The sequence below is a fragment of the Neolamprologus multifasciatus genome, chromosome 17, assembly GCF_963576455.1.
Source record: "Neolamprologus multifasciatus chromosome 17, fNeoMul1.2, whole genome shotgun sequence".
In the NCBI taxonomy this organism is placed as follows: domain Eukaryota; kingdom Metazoa; phylum Chordata; class Actinopteri; order Cichliformes; family Cichlidae; genus Neolamprologus; species Neolamprologus multifasciatus.
This window is the reverse complement of record NC_140455.1, coordinates 13789461-13814732: the sequence shown is the minus strand read 5'-3', so window position 1 is coordinate 13814732 and position 25272 is coordinate 13789461. Positions and strand designations below refer to the sequence as shown.

Sequence of the window (25272 nt, the reverse complement as noted above, 5' to 3'; positions counted from 1 at the left end):
TCAATGCTTGTTCCCTCCTGGAGAACACGGCGGGTTTGGGCCCAGCGCTGGAAAAATAGCTGCAGGGCAGGATGGCTGCTGTGTTTGCTTAGGATTACTCCTCACCCCCTACCCACCCCAGTTGCTTGTCACATGCTCCATAATGTTGTGCTGTGGACATTTATGTGCTTCTGTGCAGAGGAATTTTTCTGTATTATCCTTTTGTGTTACACATTTCGATGTTTTTTCTCCCCCTTGCTACCTAGCCTCCCCAATGTGATGTTTGTGTATTGTATGTACGGTTGGCAAGGTCTGTCATCTCGGTTGTGGGCAACTGCAACTGACAAATAAAGGCTATCTCTTCATCTCTTATCATCATCACTTGTTGAGTGGCATAAAGAGACCACAAAGCAAATCTGGGGCTGACACACTGTCTGACACTGTCTTTATACAAATGATTTACAAATGAAAGCATAACATTTATGATTCAATTAGTTACCTGAAATCAAAACTTGAAATACTTAATCTGGTAATATTTTTTTGAAAATTACCAAGATGCTTCATTTTCACTAATTAGCAATGTTCATTCATACAGTTTTAAGTGGAGCTTGTTTGTGTTAGCTGATAACTAAGCACTAAACCTAAAGTAACCATATTTAAATAAAAGTTACTTCTTGTTTCAAAAAAACCGACATGACAGCAGTCCAGCCTTCTTATACAGGCTACAGTTCTGACTAAAGATTCAAGGCTGGACTAGTTTAATATTTAGATAAAATTGAGGAAATGTGGAACAATAAATCTTTATATGCTGTGCTAAGGTTTTTGTCAAGCCTAGTGACAAACTTCTAGATGTCATGTGAGGGCAGCTGGATCTGAAACGCTCAACTATGCTTTTAGAAAAGAAAAATAGAAAAACTTCTGAAAAAGTTGTTTACTTTTCTTTATATAGAGATGGTAAAAAGGGTAGAAAATGTAGCAAAGTGAACAAAAATGGAGGATTTGAAAAGTTGTGAAAATATGTTACTGTGTAACTTGATTGCAATATAGAAGTGCAGTCAATAACCCTGTTGTGTACCTTTAATACATTTTATTAAAGGTACACTATAAGAGCACCAGGTCAGATGCTACAGAGCATGTGGAAGTATTGAACAAAGGTTGTGAATACTTATGTACACTTTGTTTTTTATTTTTAATAAATACACAAAAATGTTCTCTACTTTATCTTCATAGCATATTGTGTGCAGAATTTTGTGGTGAAAAATGATATTGGACATTTTTGGAAAAAGGCTGTAATATGATAAAATGTGAAATAAATGAAGCGCTGTGAATACTTTCTGTATGCACTGTACATATTAGGCCTAAATGTCTATAGAACACCACCATTGATAATTTTGTTAAACATCACAAATCACTAACATTTCAAAATTTTACAGAGAAATATGATCTTTTGGACAGTAGATTTCTCCAACTATAGTCAGATATAATTATAATTCTGCCCAGCTCAAGTCCTGGATTAGTCATCAGACCCTGGTGACCTGTAACTCACTGGGCCTTTTCAATCTCCATTCATTAATTATAGAGTTCTTACTTGTAGAAAGAATAATGTCACTCTGGTTCCTATATTCAACAGATTAGTTAAAGTTTCTAAACTCAAATCAAGAGCTAACGACCAGCATGTTAGAACCAAATCACACTAGTTATTAGACCAGATACAATTACAGTGGCAGTGACAAAGTGCAAGAGGGGTATGAGGGAAATGGAGTGATAGCTGAGAGAAATATAGAGGGAGGCAGAGAGAGCATGAGAGTTGAAGATAAAGAGACTGCATAAAAATGACCCCTTTTAACTAATTAGCAGTGCTGCTAAGGGCCCTTTGAGAATTACCCCTGCTGCACCATGGCCCTATAGGTGCTGAGATCAACTCTGTGGCCACGGGGGCTCATAAGCAATGTGTGTCATTGGCGAACACCATCAGTCATAGAACAAAGGAGGCACCCAGGTCAAAGGCAGCAATACACTCCTGCATTTTGCTGCTCCACTCCTCTTCATTTCTGTCCCTGTCTCCCCCCCCCCCCCATACATTTCCTTTTCTATTAACCCTTTCCTCCTCATCCCTTCGTCTTCATCCCTTCTCCCCCTTCGTATATCTCCCAATCTAGCGATCCTGTTCCTTTGTGTGTGAGTCAATTAGCCGGCCCTTTAGTTTTGATTTATAGAGCATGGGCCGCCTATGGCCTAATGGATGGCTGTGAATTTAATATGCAATGCTTTTGTGTGTGTGCATGTGTGTGTAAGACAGGGAGATAAATTAAGGACCAGGAGACACAATAGAGGTCACAGAGGTATCACTTGCTATACTGACTGTGTTTAAATTGGTGCTGGTCGGTCCCCCTCTTGAAAAAAAAATCTGCCTGTAACCCTGACATAATAGATTATGAACAATAATGGAGTGACTGGAGTGCTTGTTTAAAGTCTCTCAATATCATTAGCATGTGGAAATAATTAGTCCTTTCATAATGAGTGAAACCTGCAATTGTTATTTGTGCGAACAAAGGGCATCACCGGGCTGCAGAGATGATTCATCGGCTCATATTTTCATCCTCTTTGTTGCTGAGTTCAGAGATTAACAGCACAGCCTGCCTTGGGGTAGCAGGAAGGAGAGGTCAGGATAGGTGCTAGTATACATCACAATCATCACCCTTATCATCATCGTCATCTGATTTTTGTAATTCACACGCTATGACCGGAGGCTATTTGCTCCAATACAAATCAAGAGGCCCTGTGTTTACAGCAGGGTCATGAACTCTGAAGGCCAGATTTCACACTGTCTGAAAGGGGGCCTGTTAGTCCCTTTCTGCCCACACACACTGACAGCATATCATCACTGTCAGGTGGAAACTTTTCATCTTCACAATGCCAATGCTCGCTTTTTTGGAACAAACATTTTCCTCCTTTTAGAAAGGGGAAAAGATCTTGGAGATTTTTCTACACAGCACAGAGACATTTGATGATTTATCACTCATTCGGTGTCAGATTAAATTCATTTATATTTTAGCTTGACATATCTCACCCAACATAACTGCAGCAGACAAGCACCCCCCCCCCCCCCCCCCCCCGCCCATCCCATGGCAATAGTGCTTTCCAACAGTAGGGGCCTTTCACAGAAGAACAGCTCGAGTAACATGACAAAAAGCCCAAGGCATTGACCCAGCCAGGGAAATTCCCCAGATCCCAATTCGATCAAGCATCTGTGGCATGTGCTTGAACAAGCCCAATCCACTGAGGCTCCACCCTAGAATTTAATGGATCTGCTGCCAATTTCTCTGTTTCAGACACTACAGGAGCTGCTCAGAGATCCCGCCTTCATCTCCTAACAGTCCTAACAGCTGTTTTGGAGGGCATATTAGGTGCAAGATTTTAATTCTGTGGATGGTCAGTGTGCATATCAAAAGTGTACTAAAATGGTAATATAATAATGCAGTAACATAGTAACAGTCAAAAGTTGGAGCACACTCATGGTAGTTCTAAAACATAGCGTGTGCCAAGAAATGTATAATAATAACAGGAATATGCTTTGAGAAAGGTTTATTTGTAGGAGGCCAAATTTGTAACAATATTCCATCAAAATTATTCTTTTCTTTTGTTTTCATCTTTTAGGTGAGTCATCCATGCATCCATCCAACTTTCTTTTTTCTAGAGAAGCAGAGATGTGCAGACCCCAGTGACCTCATTCAGTGGTGTAGCAATGCATGCTCAAGGCAGCTAAGAGACAACAGCTAGCTATTCTGTAGGTGTTCAAGGGGTTAGAGTCGTTTGCCCATATCAGCTCACCTAGCTCATTTCCATGTGAGGAACTAAGCGCCTCTACTCTCCCATATGACCAAGCCTCTTCTGAATGGCTGAGATCAACCCCAGGGGAAGACATGTTTTCAGGCTGAGGCTGGTTTTCAGGGCATTAAAATGTAATACTGTAACAATAATGGTTTGATAAACAAACAGTGCTGCTTTTTAGACTGAATGTTACACTGTCATTATTCGACTGACGTAATGTTGCTGATGTGATCAGGATGCCTATGGGTGTTCAGTCAGGTGTGCAGTCAGTGTTTTGCATTTTAGCTTGAGAATTTTCATACTGTCTTTGTGATAGCCTTTGCTGAGCTGTTATGGATTTTTTCCCCACAATGATGATCACTTTTTTAACACAAAATGACTCCTGTAAAAGACACCAACCATAAATACTTCTCCCAGTATTTCCATGGTTGACATTAAAGTTATTAACTAATCTTTGTAATCAAATATGTTGTTTTGCAACATACAATGAAACCGTCAGGGCCAAAAAATACATTTCCCTAAAACTTACAGGTAAAGGATATTTTTATGTCTCGCCAACAAATTATAGGTATGGCTCTGCAATTTAGTGTAATAATTTATTTCTAGAATGAAACTCCATCGAGGAATCTGAGAACTTTTAATGATCATAAGATCACATACTGGCTGATATTACATCGATTTTAAAATCAAGGTAAAAGATGAGTCGGTGCTCACATGGGATTTATACGGTATGCATGTATATAACTGTGGTGGCTGCCCTGGAGGGCCACTGATAATACTCAGTCTAAATGACCTCATTAAGAGACCTTTGTTTTTTACCTTTTTCATCTCAGTGAGACATCTACAAAGCTGCCACTTCTTTCATCAGAGGTGATGAAAAATGTCTTTTTCCACACACAGTGGCTGCAGAGTACGTGCGTTCTTGGACGTGAGCAGAGATTATTAACAGTTTAATGGCTAACAAAGCCTGACAGGTGCTTCACTCACTGAGATTAAGGACCAGTGGGTTAACGACCCTGTGGGTGAGATTGTCATAACTCACAATAAGACCATTAAAGTGATATTACTGAGAAAGACTTTGGCTGATATGGACTGAACTTCCCAACAAGGTGGCACTAGATGGAGGGTTCCTGTCATCCCCCCCCCCCCCCCCTTCACTGTAGCGCTGTAGAAATGTGTTTCAAATAAAGACTATCAGAAAGACACAAAGGGAGACAAGGAAGCTTTTGTTCTTTAAACATAAAAGACAATATGGGAAAACTGTCAACATACAACACTCCTAATTATATACTAGGTTTTATTTTGGAGAAGTATTATTTAGACAGTTACATTTGATTGGCTGCTAAAGGTGCACACGGCTAGTCAAAATGAAGAACAAAGACAAAGGGAGGCACATTCTTGTACTCAGAGAAAGACCGGTTAGCCAGTAAAAGTTGCAGGACAATAGAGACAAAGCTCTGACAGGTACCTCTGTAGTTCACTGCTCCCCTCTGGTGGTCAGGACGGGATGCTGCAGTGCTTAGTAAGAAACAGAACAAAGAAAGCAGAGATGAACAATAGAGTTGACAGCAGGCAGCAGTAACAAAGATACTGCTGATCTGTGGCTCTGATAGTAACCATTAAACAGCAAAGACAAGGAGAGTGCCAACAAGTGTGGGCAACGTTTTAATGTGGTGACAGTAACTGAACATATGCAGAGTGTGGTTCATCATATAAAATAAGTGTACTTTGTTAAGTCCTGTAATAATATTTCCAAAAGATGCGAGAGAGAGGCTGTGTACAAGTAATAAAATAATAAAAACAATTGTATCGTTTATTTGTTCATTTATTAGGATTTACTGATTTACTGATTTCTTAAGACTCTGACCTATTTAGCTGTAGTAATGTAGGATGACGTATGCAACATATGTTGAGGTTGAGAAAACTTCTTTTACAGAGCAGGTCTTGCTTATACAGATGGACTCAAAAATGATGGATGTGGCTGAGGAGATGGAGCAAGTCATCTTGAAGGATCCTGGGGCAAGATAGTGAGCCCTAAGCTGGCCTGATGCATCTGTGCGTGTGTGTCAGCAGATTCACCTTGCTTATTATGCTCTGATTTCAAACACCAAGATGGGAATGGTAAAAATGTTCAGCTCGAGTACAAATGGGACCTCAGAGTTGGATGGTAAAGTATATGAACAGCTCAAACATCAACAAGTTTCACACAGCGTGACACAGCTGCAAGTTTTGACGAGCTAGAATTGAAAGGTTCTGTCTTCCAAAGTCGAATACTGCGCTACCTACAGCACCTTTCGGTCTTCACTTTAATCTGTTGTCCTAGGATTTGTGGCTTGTTTTGATCTTTTCACAGGTTTAAAGGTCTATTGCAAATTCATTTTTCAATGCTGTGAAAAACCACAGACACATACATCAAGCCACAATCTAAAAAAAAAAAAAACTCAATAACAAATGAGTAAACAAGTTAATGACCTCTATCAGTCTGGAAAGGGTTCAGAAACACATTTCTAAGGATTTGGGACACTAGAAAACCGCATGGACAGCCATATCCACAAAAGAAGGAAATGTAAATGATATATGTAAGTGTGATGAATATGTAAAAATGGAAAAAAGGAAAAAAAGGAAATCCACTGCTTTGAATGTGTCCCTGTCCCTGCAGGGTTCACAGCTGCCACCTAAGCAGCACCACACCTTCACCTGCAGTCACCTGTATCCTCCAAGACACACCCAGCACTCCTCTTGCTCCACCAAGAGGAAACAAATTTCAGATTTGTGATCTCAGACATGCACTTTTTACCTGCATCCCTGGAAGTTCCTGGAAAGAGATAAACTAAAGAGACAGATGATCATTTGTATTTAAGTTTCTGCTGCATTTTTAGTCACTATTTAATTCAGAAAGCCAACTGGTTTAATTTTTCTCTACTTTGGTTTTACAGAAAGAGGTAAGGTCGCTGCCACTTTTGAACTTTATCTTTTCTCCAATTTTCCTTTTCATAACCTTCCAATAACATTTGCATGTGTATTAGATAAGAGTCCTCAGTAATGTAAGTACAAAACCCTAAAATTAATTTCCTCCTTTTGCAGATTAAAATGTGCTCCTTCATGTTTCTCAAATTCATGATGGTGTTATTCAACTTCTTTATCTTTGTAAGTATGTTTCCACTCTGATTACACATACAGCATGACTAGGAAGAAGATGTTGTGGCATGGTTGTGAGACACTCATTTACTGAGTGACATTCGTACAAAAAAAGTAAAAAAAAAAAACAAACAAACAACCTGGAAAATAATTTCCCTTTCCCATTCAGTGCAAAAAGAGATGTTACATAATCATCTCTGACCACTCTGAAGGCCTAAATAATACTTTTTCTATACCAAAGATTTTGCCTGGTTGTTGCAATGTTTACCTCATTAACTTTAAAGGCTGTACATTAATTATCCCACGTACATCTTCACCTCAGTTTTACCAATGTTAAGCTAAGTTTGCTTGGGGTCTGGGCTCACTTAGGTTCTTGCTCTCCCAGGTGAGCTATAGATGAGATATAGCATGAGCCAATTTCCTCAAAATGGAAATCATCGGCTGAGTGCTGCTTGATAAATTTGGTGCAGCAGCTCTCAAGGTGCGGCGATTGTGATGTCCCTCTGAAATCTAAGACAGCACAGGAGAATGATGTAACAGTTATTTATTGGTCATGAAGATCTTGCTTTAATGTGAACGCTCAAACATATTTTTGCAACTGCAGCTCCCTTCAAAACATCTCTAAAGCAGACGCTTTTTCAAGCGTTAAACCCTGTTGTTCATAGTGGCAGGAGAAAACTAAATAAGTGAGCACGTATAGGAACATTAAAGGATAGCAACTCAGACTGTGTTTCCTTATCTTCAGTTATAAATAAATAGTGTGACTACATATGCATAAGTAATAAATGTAGTAAAAGCGAGAGCTATGAGCACACAAGCCCCTTCCTGCTGTTCAAGTGCATACAAGGTCCAGGTAATCAAAAGCTAGTTAAAGAGAGATAAATCTCATAGGGAACAGGGAAGCAGCTAAAATATGTTACATCAGACAGAGAAGTGAAATGAGGGGCAGCTCAAAAGCCCAGTTATTTCAAAATGCTAATCATGCAAAACTACTATAGTAGAGTCCAAAAAAAAAAAAAAAAAAAATATGAATCTCACACTCAAAGTGTTTAACTGTTCAAGATTATCTTAACATATGATTTGTACTTCTCCACTGAATCCTAAAAACTGTGAATGTGTTGCTCATGATCAAAACACTAGTAAGTGGCTTGAGAGTGTGCTAGGAGAAACAGCAAGCCTCCAGGATGGCACATCAATATGTTGCATTGCCAGGTGTTAGACTACCTGCCCAATGTCTGTAGGGTCCACGTAACACCTTATGCTACCAGTAGCTACACCGGCCCTAAAAGGAAAACTGGTGAACTAGTGGGGTTATCTCATTGTGGCCCCTCTAGTGAACCCGTTGTTAAATTTATAAACACCAATGGAGTTGAAATGTATTAACAACCCTCTCTGCATCAGAACTGACTGATGGTATACTCTGAATAATAATTGAGATATTGCACACATGCAAGAATGCAGTCCTACATAATTGTTTAATGTGCGCATTGAAGAAGATATCCTGGTTAAAAATGACTCCAAGATTCCTCACAGTGTTACTGGAAGCCCATAATGCCATCCACCATGTGTACACCATGTTTTTATACACCAAGACTTTAGGGAAGAGTAGAATACTCATGGTTTTATCTGAATTTTGAAACAGGAAATTAGAGCATCTAGGTCTTTATGTCTTTAGGACATTCCTGTAGTTTAAGTATTTGATGTGTGTCATTTGGCTTTATTGATAGATAAAGCTTTGCATCATCTGCATAGCAATGAAAATGTATGCCACATCCTCTAATGATACGGCCTAAGGGTCCTAGCACAGATACCTGTTAACCTCAGTGTGTGAAGAAAACTCTCCATTTACATGAAAAAACTGGAGTCTATAGATGGATATGATTCAAAACACTGCAGTGCAGCAACTTCATTACCTATGGCATGTTGTAATCTCTGTAATAAAATATTATGGTCAACAGTGGTGAAAGCTGCACTGAGCTCTAGCAGGACAAGCATAGAGATAAGTCCACTGTCAGAAGCCATAAGCAGATCATTTTTGATCTTCACTATTGCACTTTCTGTATGTGATGAGTTCAATCAAACCAGTTAGCTGTTTTACAACTACTCTATAATTTACTCTATAATTAGGCCTATATCCAAAATTATAACTCCTGGGTCAAGTGATGGCTTTTTAATACTGTCACCTTAAAGGCCTGTGGTACATAGCCCATTAATAAAGATAAATCTATCTGTCTATCCTTCTATCACTTTCCAAGCTTTTCAAAGTGAACTAATTCCCCTGAGGTTGTTCTCTTTTTCATTCCCACTGTAGCTTCACTCTCCCCTTATTGGAGCCTTTATTTCTCATTCTGCAGCCTGTTATTCAGTCACAGTCCACTAACTGTAAGACTCTTTCTGTCTCTATAGATGACAAAGACATTGTTTCTCTGCCACTAGCACCAATTCTCAGTCTCATAAAACCTGGTTTACTCCCAGTCCCTTTGCAATGTAGCTCCAGAAAAAGACATCCAAATGCATATAACACACCATCAAAGGTCTCAAAAAAGGTGAAAACTGTGCCAGCTGTGATAAGTGTATTTATAGCTGGCACACTTTTCACCTTTTTGTAGATGGGGCATGATGGTGACAGAAATGGGGTTTGAGGGGAAATATGCTTCTTGCATCACATTTAGTCGACAATGCTATGATGTACTGAACAGGTTGAAGAGACACCCCAGAGAGTGAGAGAGTGAAAACAAGAATAAATGAGAGAGTCAAAAACAAAGAGAATGTGTAGGAAAGACAAAGACAGGAAGCAGGAGATTTTCCCCATAAGGGACATGTCAGTGTCTGAAAGAGTGCTGGAGTGTGGAGTGCTGGTTCCTGATGTGGAGCAGAAGCAGGTCCCATGACTGAAACCAGTCTGATAGAGCCTGACTGCTCATATGAGGCTTCAAAGTAGGGTGAGTGGAGGGTGAAATACACAGAGGGGATGGAGAAGGTTAAAAGGGTATAAAAGAAAGTGAAGAGAAAGTCAAAGATGGAGACATGAAGGAGGAGCCGGAGAGATCATGGCAATTACATTTTATTTATAGAGCACATTTCATCATACAGACATATAGTTAGAGTCCTGCAAAGTGAACAGAAATTCACCAGAAAGTATCACGCAGCAGTGAAATCAGCAATTGAATAGACTACTGACTTATGACAGCAAGACATGATATAAAATGTGATCCAATTCTAAATTTGCCATGACTCTTTGTCATGTTAATGAAAATGTATTAAATATTTTTTACATGATTAATGCAGCAGCAGGACAACATCACCCTTAGCCCTTATCATATTGACCTTTTTTCAATTGTTATCCATATTTATCTCGCTCACCAAACCTAGAGACTAATATTCACTGGGCTTCCCTTTGATGTTGTGTTGTAAAGCACCTGGAGATAACAGTTTCTGTGAAACAGCGCTGTTAACTACTAAGCTATTCGGTGAATGCCCATGGGGATACTGGATACATACATAGTGTCCAGTTTTTGTAAAGCTGGAGATGGAAAAATTACACTACAGTCCATAAAATGAATGGAGGATAGTAACATTCTCTCTTTGTTACGGGCAAGGCCGTAATCCCGGAGCCTTCCTCCAGAAACCTGAAGGCTGGCTTTCTCAAACAGCATTGGATGGTTATTGAATCGGTTCCTGTTCAATGAGCCTGTGCGAAATAAAGGTAGTGACATAAAGATGCTGTCATTTTGTTCACACAGTTTTAAAAATGGTGAGGTTTTGACTTGACCCAAGTCCATAATAGGAAGCTCTGGCAACAGCAAAGTTAACAAAGACAACAACAACAAAAAACAGCAAATGCAGATGCCTTCACACAGGTCAGAGAAACCCTATTAATCCCAGAGGGAAACTGAGTTGTCATAGCAGCAAATATACACCAAACATCAAGCACTCACATGAGTGTAGAAACAGAGATATTGATAGAATAAATATTAAGAAATTTTAAGAATATTAAATATTAAGATAAATATACATATAAATAATAGCAGCGGGAAGGAACGACCTACTGTAACGTTCCCTCAACAGCGAGGTTGAAGGAACCTGTTCCTGAAACTGCTCTTCAGATTGTCCAGTGTGTTATGGGGGGGATGGGAGTCATTGTCCATCATTGCCTGCGGTCTTGCCAGCATTCTGTCACTGATCACCTCCTCCAGGGTGGCGAGCTTCATGGCAACAACAGACTCTGGCTTCTTGATGAGTTTGTTCAGTCTGTTTGTGTCCTTTGCTTTGATGCCTGCAACCCAGCACGCTACAGCAAAGAAGATGGTGCTTGCAACAACAGACTGATAAAACATATAGAGCAGCCTGTTGCAGACATTGAAGTTAATTGGGATTTTTATAAGATGGAAAGAGGAAAAGAACTTTTATTTTTACCCTCAGGGGCTACTGGCATGAAATCTAGACACAAAGACTACTACACTGTCTGGTGACACCTCTGTTTGGATTCATAAGACATCATTAAATAGTTGAAAATTGTGGTTGAAAGAATTTATCTGTTGTCTGTTATGCTCATGCATCAATCTAATTGGTGCAGCATGTAATGTGATGTAATGTGGTTTCTTAAGTAACGGCAAAGGCTATATCCATAGGGAGGCTTACTTGATTGTGGACCAGTGTGAGACACTACAGGTTGAAGACTTCATGAACCAAGCAGTTTTTTTATATTTTAAGCTGGTTTCCTTCTATTAGGCTACATAACCATTTTTCTCATTAGTGCAAAGAAATATCCAAGATACACATTTGGGTACTTATTTGACTACACTCTGTGTATTGGAAATATATGCAAATTAGTGCATAATAATGATGATGACGACCCTATTTGCCTTTTCAAACATAAAAAATGCAGGAAACATAAGGAATGCTAAGTAAGTGACATTGTAGTAGTTATTTCATAATTTCTTTTTACCTGTAAATACTACTGTTACGGATTCAAATATTGGGAATGGATACAAGAGGAAAACCAAAATAACCACACTGGTCCGGCCGGGTCAAGTCAAACGATGATTTAATGAACACACGCGTGGGAGATGGACACCATACACAGACAGCATCAGATCTCAAAATGGTGGAGCCTTGATCAAACTTTTATAGCCTCTAGTGGCCCCCACCTAATCATAAAAGCCTAAACATTCACATTCTTTCTCTCACACAGCGCCTAAGCTACGACCTTGGCTCCCTGTTTATCTGCTCCTGCTGAGATGGGGCAGTATGCTCTGTTCTCTTCTAACCAGACAGATAAGGCGATGACTTTCTGTGAACAATATTTCTTATAACTCAGCAGTATAATGCATCATAAAACAATATCATTCATTCACAATAAATCAACAGTCTAATGTAATGCAAATCAGTTTACCAAATGTAATAATTATCACCTTCTTCTAGTTCAGGAGCATAATGCAAACTAAAACTACATAATAATTCACAATCTTTAATTAGGGGTCTAACATGGCATAAAATAATATTATAATCTGACACTACTTTACAGTAAACATTACAATGCATAGCTTAAGCTACAGTCACCCCGGGGAAAGCAGTAATCTGATATAACAACAAGATCAGTGTGAGGCTGTCTGTCTGAGATTATAACTTGTTTATTTGTCAGCTCTGTAAAAAAAACAATGTAACCAATTAATGTATCCAATAATACAATTTAAATGATTCTGTACTAGTAGAATACATTGAAAATAACAGTGAGAGTGAGGGAAACAGAAACCGACATACTATGTTAAAATTGATGCACTGCTCTTGACGCACGGCAAAGTAAATGCAGAAGTCAATAAAGAAATAAAAAAGTGAACTGAACAGATCATCCCATTTTCAATTAAACAATTTAATTTACTTACTTTTGTCAAATGGGAATTACTTGCACATACTCAACAGAAATTTGCACATGGACACATTTTTTTCCTAAGTGTACAGTATATGGATCTTGTTTCTCCTACAGATGGGTGGCCTCACTCTGCTGGCATTGGGGATCTGGGTGAGCAGTGATGGGGGTTCCTTGCTCCAGATCTTGAGACCTTTCTCCAAACAAAGTACCCAGGTGGTCAATGTTGGCTTCTTTTGCATTGTCATCGGGGCTGTGCTGATGCTGCTGGGAATCTTGGGCTGTTATGCAGCCCATAAGAAGAGCAAGTGTCTACTCCTTACAGTAAGTGGACAACTCCTGCTTTAGACCGTGGCTAATAAAGTACCTGAACACTGGCGTAACAAATAAGTGTGTAGCAAACAGTAACAAAAAGGAAAAGAACAAAGACTGGAAGGAAAACCATAGGGTGCACGCAGAGTCACTCCCTGTGTGCATTCAGATGGAGAAACTCACTTGGTGTGCAGAACTTTGAAGCTGACAATGAGTCACTAACAGATTTTCCAGGCTCCGGGGGCCTAGACAATCTTCTAATATTTTTACTACCCTGTCACGTCAGTCACTGATATCATGCACAGTTTCTGGTAGTCATTTCAGTCTGTCTTCAGAGTCAATAAAAGTTTGTCACCTGTAATTGCTTAAATATTATTTCAGTGGAATCATATCTCAATGGAAAGTTTGAGCAACTAAAGAAATAAGACTAAATGTTAAACTTCAATTCATTAGATGGAATAAAACAGCAATCATGGATTAACAATCTATATATATATATATATATTGCCTCACTGCTTTTAAATGAGGACACTGATATTAAGATCAAAAACACTAAAAATTATACTGTGTGGTTTCATGAAGTGGCCCACATTTTTTTGGTATTCCATCCATCCTTGCATTTACACTGGGTTCATCAGCCACCCTCCTTTCTCATCCATATCAGCAACACCACCAACCCTTGTACACCACATTGTACATTATTACACTCATTAGTGAAGACGTTAACTACCTCTTAGCCCACTGCAGTGAGTAATGAGGAGCACAGGCAGCACATTTTGCCCCTGCAGAGCCCCCATCATGTCTACAGCTCCTGGTGAGTTGAATGACAGCAGAGGAGTGTATTCTACAACTGGCATCACAGTCAACAGCACATATTTGGCCTATCTGAGAAACTGCTGTAATGAACTAAACATAAAAAATGAAGATGGAGCATCACTGTCCATTGATTTTACAACAATGCGACTATAGATAAGCTTTTTTTTTTATCAGTACATTTGAAAAACCTTGACACATTCCCCTCTTCTTCTCTCCCTGCAGTTTGCCTCCATCATGCTGATCCTATTCATTTCTGAAGTGGCTACTGGAGTTGTAGCTTTGACCTACACCTCGTTTGTAAGTTTTCATTTCCTGCATTCATCCTTTTTCTCTTTGTCCATTGCTCTCATTCCTTTTTCTTTTGTCTTTTTTTATTTTTCTCATCTAGTTCTGCTTTTTCTCCCACCCTTTCACCTCTTTTTGCCATTGTCTGGATTTTATCTCAATATAAATTTTCTATCTTAGCAGTGGACTATTATTGAATTATGGGCTTTACGTCCACCTCACTACATTTCTGCAACTTAATTACTCTGGGATAGCCTGGGGCTGTGTGCACTGTCTCTCACTTTGAACAATATATTACTCTGAAATATAAAACCTAAAGCATTTTATATGCAAAACAGCCTATTTAGATATGTGTTCCCCTCTGTCTGCCTTCTCTCTCTCTCTCTCTCTCTCTCTCTTTCACTCACATACACACACACTCACACACACACCTGCATACATGCATGCTCCATTTTCATTTAGTGCCACAGCAAGTAAAAATTAAAAGGAATTCAAAGGCGCTGTGAAAAGGGAGGTTAGTGAAGACTGTGGTCCTAAGAGAAAATCGGTTGTGCCTGAAATCTAATACTTGGCTTTCTGCAGCTGGGAAATGGGGAATAGAGCAGAGGGAACTCTGCAGTGCTTGGAAATTTCATTTCATTTGTTTGAACTTCTGCTGTTGACAAACCAGTTTAAGCTGCAGGTACACACTGCAAAAGGTATCACAAAAAAGGACAAAAACAAGCAAAAACAAACAAAACAAGCAAAAGAAAGTCCTGTAGATTATAACTGCTGAAATATTTCCCAAAACCAAAAACTGGAGGACGTAAGACTTTTTGGTAGTCTTACATAGCTACAACACATGTACATCCTGATCAAATCATTGCTGGTTTGAACACAAAAAGTGATCAGACCTAAGGAGTGAGTACAGTGGAACCCTGGCTTACGAAGACCCCATTTAACAAAAAATTCAAGTTACGAAGGCACTTAACGGCAATATTTCTACCCATGGTACAGCAAAATTCCCGCATAACAAAATAGATAAAATAGAAAATGTAAAAAAATAAATACATTTAATTCCATAATGTTATGTACATGTACATGTACACGTACGTATGTATGCATGCATACGTATGCTTTCTTCAACCTCCGCCACCTCTTCCACCAAGAACTTCGTCTTCAGCCAGCATCACCTCACTCAAAAGGCGATGGAAAAAGGTGCTTCGACTTACAAACATTTTGACTTACGAAAGACCCTCTGGAACGAATTAATTTCGTAAGTCAGGGTTCCACTGTACTTAGTTCAGTTTGACTGGCTCATTATTATTTGCCAAGTGGCTGCTGCATTTATTTCTTTAACTTACTCTAAATTTCTACTGATTCTTCTCTACTAATTCACTCAGTCACATACACATTCATACAGCACTTACTACTCTATGACATAACATTCTCATACTCTCATACTCACACACACTGACTCCAATGAATGTGGTTGTAACTCAGAGGGCAACTCATTATTTTGCCCAAGGATACTTCCACATACAGACTGATCCATCCACTATGCTCCAATTAGTTGATGACCTATTGTACCCTCTGAGACAGAGCTGCCCCATATCATTTGTATGATAATCCAGTGAAAACAACTATCTCATGTATAGGCCTACTGATGATGTCAAATGGTGTGCCACCTGGCTAACCTTTAGAATTGGTGACAAAGGGCATCTGTGGTGGAAACCAAACAGACTTATTGTTGGCCATTATAATTTACCATTTGCCCAACCAGCAGGCCCATTTTACAAGCAGTTTTTAAATGTCCATAACTCTGTTACCGTTTGTGCTAGAGACAAAATGCTTTGGAAAGAAGAAAAAGTGAGCTTTACATGGATATTGTGTTGTTATGGTAGCAGAAGACATCCACAAGGTAGTACTGTCTGAACATGGATGTAAAAAAAAATCAGGTCTGATTAGATTATTTCACATGTGCTTCACGTTTTCATATTCCTCAACCATTTTGGGCTAGAGAGAAAATTCAAATGGTTCCTAAAAGATGTTAATTATTTTTTCATTTTGCACCCAAAATAACAAAATAATCCATTGGAGCTGTACAAATCTTGGCCAATGAAGGATAAACTACCTCAGTGATCTCGTCCCCAGACTCTGCTTCCTCTACAGAAGATGTGTCAGTGAGATTAAGGAGGTCCTCAAAGTATTCCTTCCACTGGTTGACTATATCCTCAGTTGAGGTCAGGAACCCCCTCTGCACACCTGATTTTTTGGCTTCAGCTACTGCTGAGCCACATTCTGTTTGGCTTGCCTGTACCCATGAGCTACCTCTGAAGTCCCACAGGGTAACCCGCTGTTCCGACCAGTTACACCCCTCTAGGTCTCACTGTTGTTGCCCACAGTGTTAAAGTCTCCCAGTAGGAGAAGGTTCGGTATTCTGAATTGCCATTCTGTGCATAAGCACAAATGACAGAACCCATTCTCCAACCCAAAAGGCAAAGGGAAGCGACCTTCTCGTTCACTGGTGTATGTGTGTGCAAATACTTTAAAACTGATGCTTTTGAATCAGCAGTTTTTGAACTAAATTGACATATATACATACAGTGGGGCAAAAAAGTATTTAGTCAGCCACCGATTGTGCAAGTTCCCCCACTTAAAATGATGACAGAGGTCAGTAATTTGCACCAGAGGTACACTTCAACTGTGAGAGACAGAATGTGAAAAAACAATCCATGAATTCACATGGTAGGATTTGTAAAGAATTTATTCGTAAATCAGGGTGGAAAATAAGTATTTGGTCACCTCAAACAAGGAAAATCCCTGGCTCTCACAGACCTGTAACGTCTTCTGTAAGAAGCTTTTCTGTCCCCCACTCGTTACCTGTATGAATGGCACCTGTTTGACCTCATCATCTGTATAAAAGACACCTGTCCACAGCCTCAACCAGTCAGACTCCAAACTCCGCCATGGCCAAGACCAAGACCAAAGAGCTTTCGAAGGACACCAGGAAAAGAATTGTAGACCTGCACCAGACTGGGAAGAGTGAATCTACAATAGGCAAGCAGCTTGGTGTGAAAAAATCAACTGTGGGAGCAATCATCAGAAAATGGAAGACATACAAGACCACTGATAATCTCCCTCGATCTGGGGCTCCACGCAAGATCTCATCCCGTGGGGTCAAAATGATCATGAGAACGGTGAGCAAAGATCCCAGAACCACACGGGGGGACCTGGTGAATGACCTGCAGAGAGCTGGGACCAAATTAACAAAGGTCACCATCAGTAACACACTACAACGGCAGGGAATCAAATCCCGCAGTGCCAGACGTGTTCCGCTGCTGAAGCCAGTGCATGTCCAGGCCCGTCTGAAGTTTGCCAGAGAGCACATGGATGATACAGCAGAGGATTGGGAGAATGTCATGTGGTCAGATGAAACCAAAGCAGAACTTTTTGGTATAAACTCAATTCGTCGTGTTTGGAGGAAGAAGAATACTGAGTTGCATTCCAAGAACACCATACCTACTGTGAAGCATGGGGGTGGAAACATCATGCTATGGGGCTGTTTTTCTGCCAAGGGGACAGGACGACTGATCCGTGTTAAGGACAGAATGAATGGGGCCAAGTATCGTGAGATTTTGAGCCAAAACCTCCTTCCATCAGTGAGAACTTTGAAGATGAAACGAGGCTGGGTCTTCCAACATGACAATGATCCAAAACACACCGCCCGGGCAACAAAGGAGTGGCTCCGTAAGAAGCATTTGAAAGTCCTGGAGTGGCCTAGCCAGTCTCCAGACCTCAACCCCATAGAAAATCTGTGGCGGGAGTTGAAAGTCCGTGTTGCTCGGCGACAGCCCCAAAACATCACTGCTCTTGAGAAGATCTGCATGGAGGAATGGGCCAAAATACCAGCTACTGTGTGTGCAAACCTGGTAAAGACCTACAGTAAACGTTTGACCTCTGTTATTGCCAACAAAGGTTATGTTACAAAGTATTGAGTTGTATTTTTGTTATTGACCAAATACTTATTTTCCACCCTGATTTACGAATAAATTCTTTACAAATCCTACCATGTGAATTCATGGATTTTTTTTTCACATTCTGTCTCTCACAGTTGAAGTGTACCTCTGGTGCAAATTACTGACCTCTGTCATCATTTTAAGTGGGGGAACTTGCACAATCGGTGGCTGACTAAATACTTTTTTGCCCCACTGTATATATATCAATTTTTTGTTGAGCAATTTTAATTTTTTATGCAGTTGCCCTGATGTTCTATTAAAGATTATTTTTGCAGTGTCCAGGTTTGCATTTAACTTCTTTCTCTGGGTGGAATGTAATATATTATGTTCCTGTTCAATCCTGAGTGTGCCACCTATCAAACAAAGAAGCTATAGGCAAGTGTGTTGGTGGTTGTCCTTGGAGACTGAACATTGAGCTGCTCTCCTGCTGTCGTTCTCTGAGTTTGTTAAATTCAATCTTTCCACTCTTATTTCCAAAAGCTGAGCAAACCAAAGCCAGCCATGTAAACGACAACTGGTGAGAGACGTTTTGACAACAGAGAGCATGCCTGACTATAGAAAGTGAGGAGTGGATCCAAGCTATAGCCTGAACCCCCATTAAATGTAAAATATAACTCAACTTTGTTTTCATTAAAACAATTTAATGTGCTCTTTGTTATCTTTAGCGTCATTTGTTCATTGCAGACATGGTGAGCTCCATCGTGGATATTAATGTGTGAGACCAGTTTTCCATCTTCTGCTTTTCATAAGACAATAAACACTATACCAGTGGAATAATGAAAATGGACAATATACATCTAATATGCATATATATAGCTGCCTGTGTAAATATGTAAAAGACAGAGGCGGGTACAAATAAAGGAGGATATAAATAAAGCCCTGATCTATCCTGTATTACTCATCTGCAGCATAAATCTGCCTTTTGGTTTCTGGGTCTCTGCTGCTCATCTAACCAGGAAGTCAATAACCTTCAGGTAGTCAGAGTAACTGAGATTTCCAGCATGTATTATGAGAAGCTGTCAGTGGTCGTTGTCATGGTTCTGTTTGTACAAAGTGACCAAAGTGGAGATATATTACAGGGCTGATATGATATGAGTTTTGAGTACATTAATGAAATAGATGTGCTGTGATGTTTAGTGACACAACAGTTGCGCCACTTTAATTCTTAATTCTTATCCTTACTTAGAAAATGTTTGAAAACCAAATGCCTTAAAAAACAAACAAAAATACCCAAAAAACAAGAGGAAAATAAATGTATGTTGTACTGATACATGTACAACAGATTTTAAAAAAAGTATTGAACATGCCTCCAATTTTCTAAGTAAATATATTTCTAAATGTGCTATTAACATGAAATTCTGATTAGATATTGGTAACATCCATTCTAACTCACACATGCAATAAACCAAAACATACATGTCCATGTTACTAAAAGACTTTTAGTAAAAGTATTGAGCGCAAGGGTAATTTCACCATAAACCAGCCATGGTCAGGTGTTCCCCACAAGATTTCACACAGAGCAGTGAACAGAATTCTCAGAAGGGTTAGAAGAGTCAGAAGAGTTTTTCAAGAATCAAGGACCACTTCTGGAAAGCTACTTCTTGCTGGCACGTATGGACGTATCCAGTGGCACAGTGCTTCCAACTACCGTGCACCTTTTTGTGCATGGTAGTTGGGAGCACAGTGTTTTCATGTTTTTATGCCTTTTTATTGCATCTTCCAGCAATGCACTGATCGTTTTTAGACATCAACCTCAGACAGAACCCGCACTTTACTTTGGATTGGGCAGACAGTATCCCACCTGAGTTTGTGAGACCACCGAGTGCTCTGTTGCTTTTTTTAGGAATAGAAGGCGACACATAGGTGGTGAAGCCACGTAGGTGAAGCCAAAGGGAAGATATGCTTCATCATATTTTCTAATCTTTGGCTTGGAAAGAAGTTGGTTTGGAAACATATTTGGCGATGCTTCATCTTCTGCCTTGCGTTTGTGTGGAAGCCCCCAAAAAACTCTGTCCATTATGCTAGCAGTGTCCAAGCATTCTTTTTTTTTATTATTATTCATACCCCCCCCCCCCCCCCCCCCGCAATGCCTCTGTTCCCCCACTTTGGGAACCTCTGTGCTAACCCAACGAGCAAAAACATGACTAAATATATAAAAAAGGGATGGCCTATGACAATTATGACAACTATCAACCCACTCCTATGAACAAAAGACTATATCACTTTCTTTGGAAGTAGTTGCTTTGATTTTTATTTATTGCTTTCTTCTTAACATGTAAGCCATACAAGAAAAGATACTGTTAATTATTTGAAAAACAGCAACATACTATAAAGCAAGAGATCAATAATTTAATAAAAGATTTTGATCATGTGTAAATGTGTTCATACCACTCTACATTGATAGGTACAGTGCTAACATCTCCTGCATCACTGAACTGTGTATTACTTCAAGCTCTTTGTTGCTTATCCACTGTGTGTGTGTGTGTGTGTGTGTGTGTGTGTGTGGGCGAATGCACGTGCATGCATCCAACAGAAAGTGACAAGGCGCAGGGCAATTGACAGTGTTGAATTAGCCTCCTAGTAATATATCTTTCTGATCTTAGCCTCACTTGGGGGGCATATTTAATTGTGACTTGTATCGCAGCATCCCCTTGGGATACCCCATGTATCCCATTCACTGTGCACGCATTCAAACATGTCCACCCACACAGAGACCCTCCCTAACCATCAGTTAGGTCTTTGTGACAGTACATGATAGGTTTATTTATCAAAACAGAAATAGCAATCTGCAAAGGAAAGGAAACAAAGGGAGGACATGAGGGCAAGCTATCCTTGTCATGATGCGGCTCTGTGCAGGCAGGAAAGGCAGGCAGGACTCAATCGCAGACTACACAGAGGCAAGAAAGTGAACTCAAAAGGCAGCTTTATTGCTGACACAAGGGGAAAATGGTACAAAAGTAAACTGGGAAAATATAACCTAAACACATGGAGAGGCACACAGGGAAACACACAGCCATGGATCGCGACACGGAGCACAGGAAGACACAGGCACTAAATACAAGAGGGATAATGTGGGAAGTGAGGACACATCTGACACAGTTTACCTAGACATCACAAGACACTAAAACTAAACATAACAACCTAGGGAGTATAGAAAGAAAGGATTGTCACTGGGTAATTTTGACCCAGTGACTTTAGAAACAAAATATAAAATTCAGACTAGATGTGTCCAGTGAGGATATATTTGTTTATATATGATGTCAGTAAATCGTTTTTTTTTCACAGGCTGAGGGGATCTTGAGAGCGTGGGCGACTCCTGCTCTACAGAATCAATATGGTAATGATCCTGCTGTCACTAAGCTCTGGAACAGCACCATGACACAGGTACAGGATATTGTGTTTTCATATTCTTGTTATATGTGTTTAGAACTTTATATATAAACTGTATATACATTCACCACCGATTTATGTATACCTGCTTAACTGCATATTAACATATATATCATGTTATAACATGTTCTGCCAATCACATGACAGAAACAAATGCATTTAGTCATGTACAAAAGTGGTTTAAGGGATTTGAACATGGCATAGGTGCTGATGCTAGACAGGCTGGTCTGAGTATTTCAGAAATCGCTGATCTACCTGTATTTTAGAACATAGTCATCCTACAGACAATGATCTTCAAAAGAGAAAATATCCAGTGAGTGAAATTCCTTGTTAATGTTGGAAGTCAGACAAGGTTGGCTGGGATGCTTTGAGCTGGTAGGAAAGCAACACTAACTCAAATAACAGACAATTGCAAACACATTGTCTTGTCGGATGAGTCTGGATTTCTGCTGCCTGAACAGGATCTAGTAACCATCACAGTGGCAAACATCCAACAAAGAGTGTCAAGCATGAACAGCACCAGTTGGACAGTACCAGGCCCCTCCATGATTCACAGCTGGTTGCTGAAGAACTAACTGCACTCCATGAGCACCTGGCAGCAGAAATGAACCAGTTGCTAATGGACAACACGTAGCTGGAATAGATAACTGAAGGCTGGACAGTGCTGATCCCCAATGTTCCCAGATCCTTGGGGATCAGAGGGGCAAAGCATCAGCTACTGGTAAACAGAGCAGTAGTTCAAGATGCTCTCCCCCCACTGTTCTTTGTAGGCCTGAACTCTTTAATCCCAAGTGATTGACAAGACTGATTACACACACTACCTACAGAATAGAGCAATCGTTAGCCACCTCCTTTACATGGATGATATCAAGCTGTATGCCAGGAGTAAACAGGACATCGATTCACTTATCCATCCCACCAAGATCTACACCAGTGACATTGGAATGCTATTTGAACTGGAGAGGGAACAAACAAAGAGAGTGATGGTAGTCAGAACTGAGGGGATTGCAAAACCAAAAGGAAACATTGCAGACACTAAGAATAGCGAGAATTACCGGGCAATCTCACAAGGATGTGGGAATCATGAAGCGGCTGCCAGGAAAGTTGCAACCACCAAATACCTGCAGAGACTAAGGCAAGTCGGGAAGAGTTAGCTGAAAGAGAAGAATGAGATTCAGGCAAGTAACACCTACACCCTGCTGGAATATGTGTCCGAAAGAGGAGATAGAAACCACTAACATCATGACAAGACAGTGCCTTTAAGAAAGGACCATTATGTCGATAACCCTCTTCACATATTTTCCTGCGGCATGAATAACACAAGAATGTCATCCTTCTTTCAGCTACGTTGCTGTGGTTTCTCCAACTACACTGATTTCATAGGCTCTAACTTCCAAAATGCAACTGGAGGCAGCCTGCCTTCCATCTGCTGCAGGACCAACAACAACACTTGCACCCCAGCCCAGGCAGAGTACAGCAATGTGCAGGTGAAATTACCACATTATACATTGTGCAGCTTTGGCATGAAAACAATGACAATTCAAACAAGCTAGTGTTTAGCAGAAATACTGTTTGCCATGCTCTGTGGCGTTCCAGGTCCAGTTCACTGATATGTAGCAGACAACTGCCAGCTACATATGTATCTGTTAGTGACCACTAATTAGAATCAAAATAGAATCAAAAGAAGTGAAAACAAATATTCTGTCATGCTATGAAGTTGTCTGGGGACTGTGGGCCTGGAAGTAAAGCAGGTTGCCTACTAATTTGAAAGTTGGTAGTTTGATTGTCGGTTCCTCCGGTTTACATGTTGAAATATCCTCGGCCAAGATTCTGATGCCTTTATATTAGAGTATGTGTGCTAGACAAGATGGTATGGCATAGAATAAAGCACTGTATGAATGTGTGAGTGATTGGTAGTATGAGGGTTGTATTATTAAACTGCATTTTGAGGGTTTAATTCTAGTAGAAAAGTGCTATTTAAGTATGGTTGTTAGATAAGAACTAACTATAGAGACCAAAACCTGTAAAAGACCTTTTTAATGCTGTAATATTAAATATTTTTACATAGACATAAATGGTGTTAAGCATAAATAAAGTGTATATTCCTGGTATTGAAACCATGCCACCCACATTGTAGTTCATTACTGACACGTGGAGTGGTGTGAAAATGTGTGGAACATCCTGCCCAATGACAACAATGTCCAGTAAAAACAATGACAACTGTCTACTGCAACTATTTTTTTTGTTTTTTGCCATGCATTTTTAAGCTTTAACATTTTTTCAGGTTAACTTATCTTCAACTGAAGTCTCATTGTCGCTCCTGCATGGATTGAATTTCCCCAGTCATTCTTTCTGCATAACCTCAGAGCTATGCAAACAAATGAAAAACACCAAAATGTCACTAAGATTTTAACAGTGGGGGACCATGTATGTCTAAATTCTATGACGGTAGCAACAGTTAAAATATTTGATTCTGGACCAAGTGTTGACTGCCCCAAGCATCTTGATTCTGGCCTAGAAATGTAGAGGATTTTGAGCCAATTATTATTTTGCAGTTTTGCGAATGTTATTTTTGCATTAGTGTCTGCATGAGTGTCAGCCATGCAGATGCACATGTTGATGCATTAGGAATTAACCAGAGCCCATTTCCTATCAGGGCTGTTTTCAGCAGATCCTGATGATCATCAAAGAGAACGCTAGCACCATGGGAGGCACTGCTGCAGGAATTGGATTACTGGAGGTAAAAACTCATGCAAAGCTTAAGGATGCATTCATGTTTATGTCATTCTGTTTGGACTCTTACACTTTTGTTTCTCCAGATTGCTGCCATATTGGTATCCATTAACTTGTACTGCCACCTGGATAACGAAGATAGCTGAGAGGTCTTCACAGAGAACATTTTGGGAGTGACAGATAATTTAATTAAAAACTATATTAACATCACTCTTATTCTTTTTATGCAATAATTAGCTATAAATTCATATTTATTATGTAAAAAACAACATCATATATAAGTTTCTGTTAGAAGTAGTACACTTTTACCAATATCATCCTTGGTTTTCAATGTTGCCTTTTCAAAAACAATGTATATATAAAATAAAATATTTCAAACATTTATTGAATGTGTTTCAGTGTTGGGTTATTTTTTTCAACACAACATAACATCATATTGATGATGAAAATGAAAATCTGAAGTACTGGAATTTACAATAAATGTTTGTTTTTAAAAAAAAATATATATATATATAGATGCTAATTGCTGCATGGGTAATCATGTTTGTGGAAGGTTTCATGCAGATTGCCTCTGTCAGTGCGCCCCAGGGTGGCTGTGGCTACAATGTAGCTTGCCATCACCAGTGTGTGAATGGGTGGATGACTGGATGTGTAAAGCGCTTTGGGTTCCTTAGGGACTAGTAAAGCGCAATACAAATACAGACCATTTACCATTAGCCAACCTGTTAAGTTCCAAGGGTACATACAGGCATATGTACCTAAATATGCTACAATCATATATAGTAAGAAAATTAAGAAGTGTTCTGTTTGGAGAAGGGGAAGTACTGGATTCCTGCATAAAAACCTGATCCCATCTGTGACATACAGTGGTGGAAGAATGATAGCTTGAGCCTGTTTTGCTGTACAACACCAAGGACAGGT

At 39.7% G+C, this 25272-nt stretch overlaps 1 protein-coding gene across 1 annotated transcript; it reads left to right on the top strand.

Moving 5' to 3' along the window:
* The first annotated feature begins 6181 nt into the window (after window positions 1–6181).
* On the top strand, window positions 6182–24718 carry tspan1 (tetraspanin 1). The gene is made up of 8 exons (XM_085137845.1): window positions 6182–6752; window positions 6895–6957; window positions 12935–13141; window positions 14168–14242; window positions 21514–21612; window positions 22962–23105; window positions 24275–24358; window positions 24438–24718. Exons 2-8 carry the CDS (start codon window positions 6901–6903, stop codon window positions 24495–24497), a joined length of 726 nt encoding a protein of 241 aa, XP_084993971.1. The 5' UTR covers window positions 6182–6752; window positions 6895–6900; the 3' UTR covers window positions 24498–24718.
* Window positions 24719–25272: the final 554 nt, after the last annotated feature.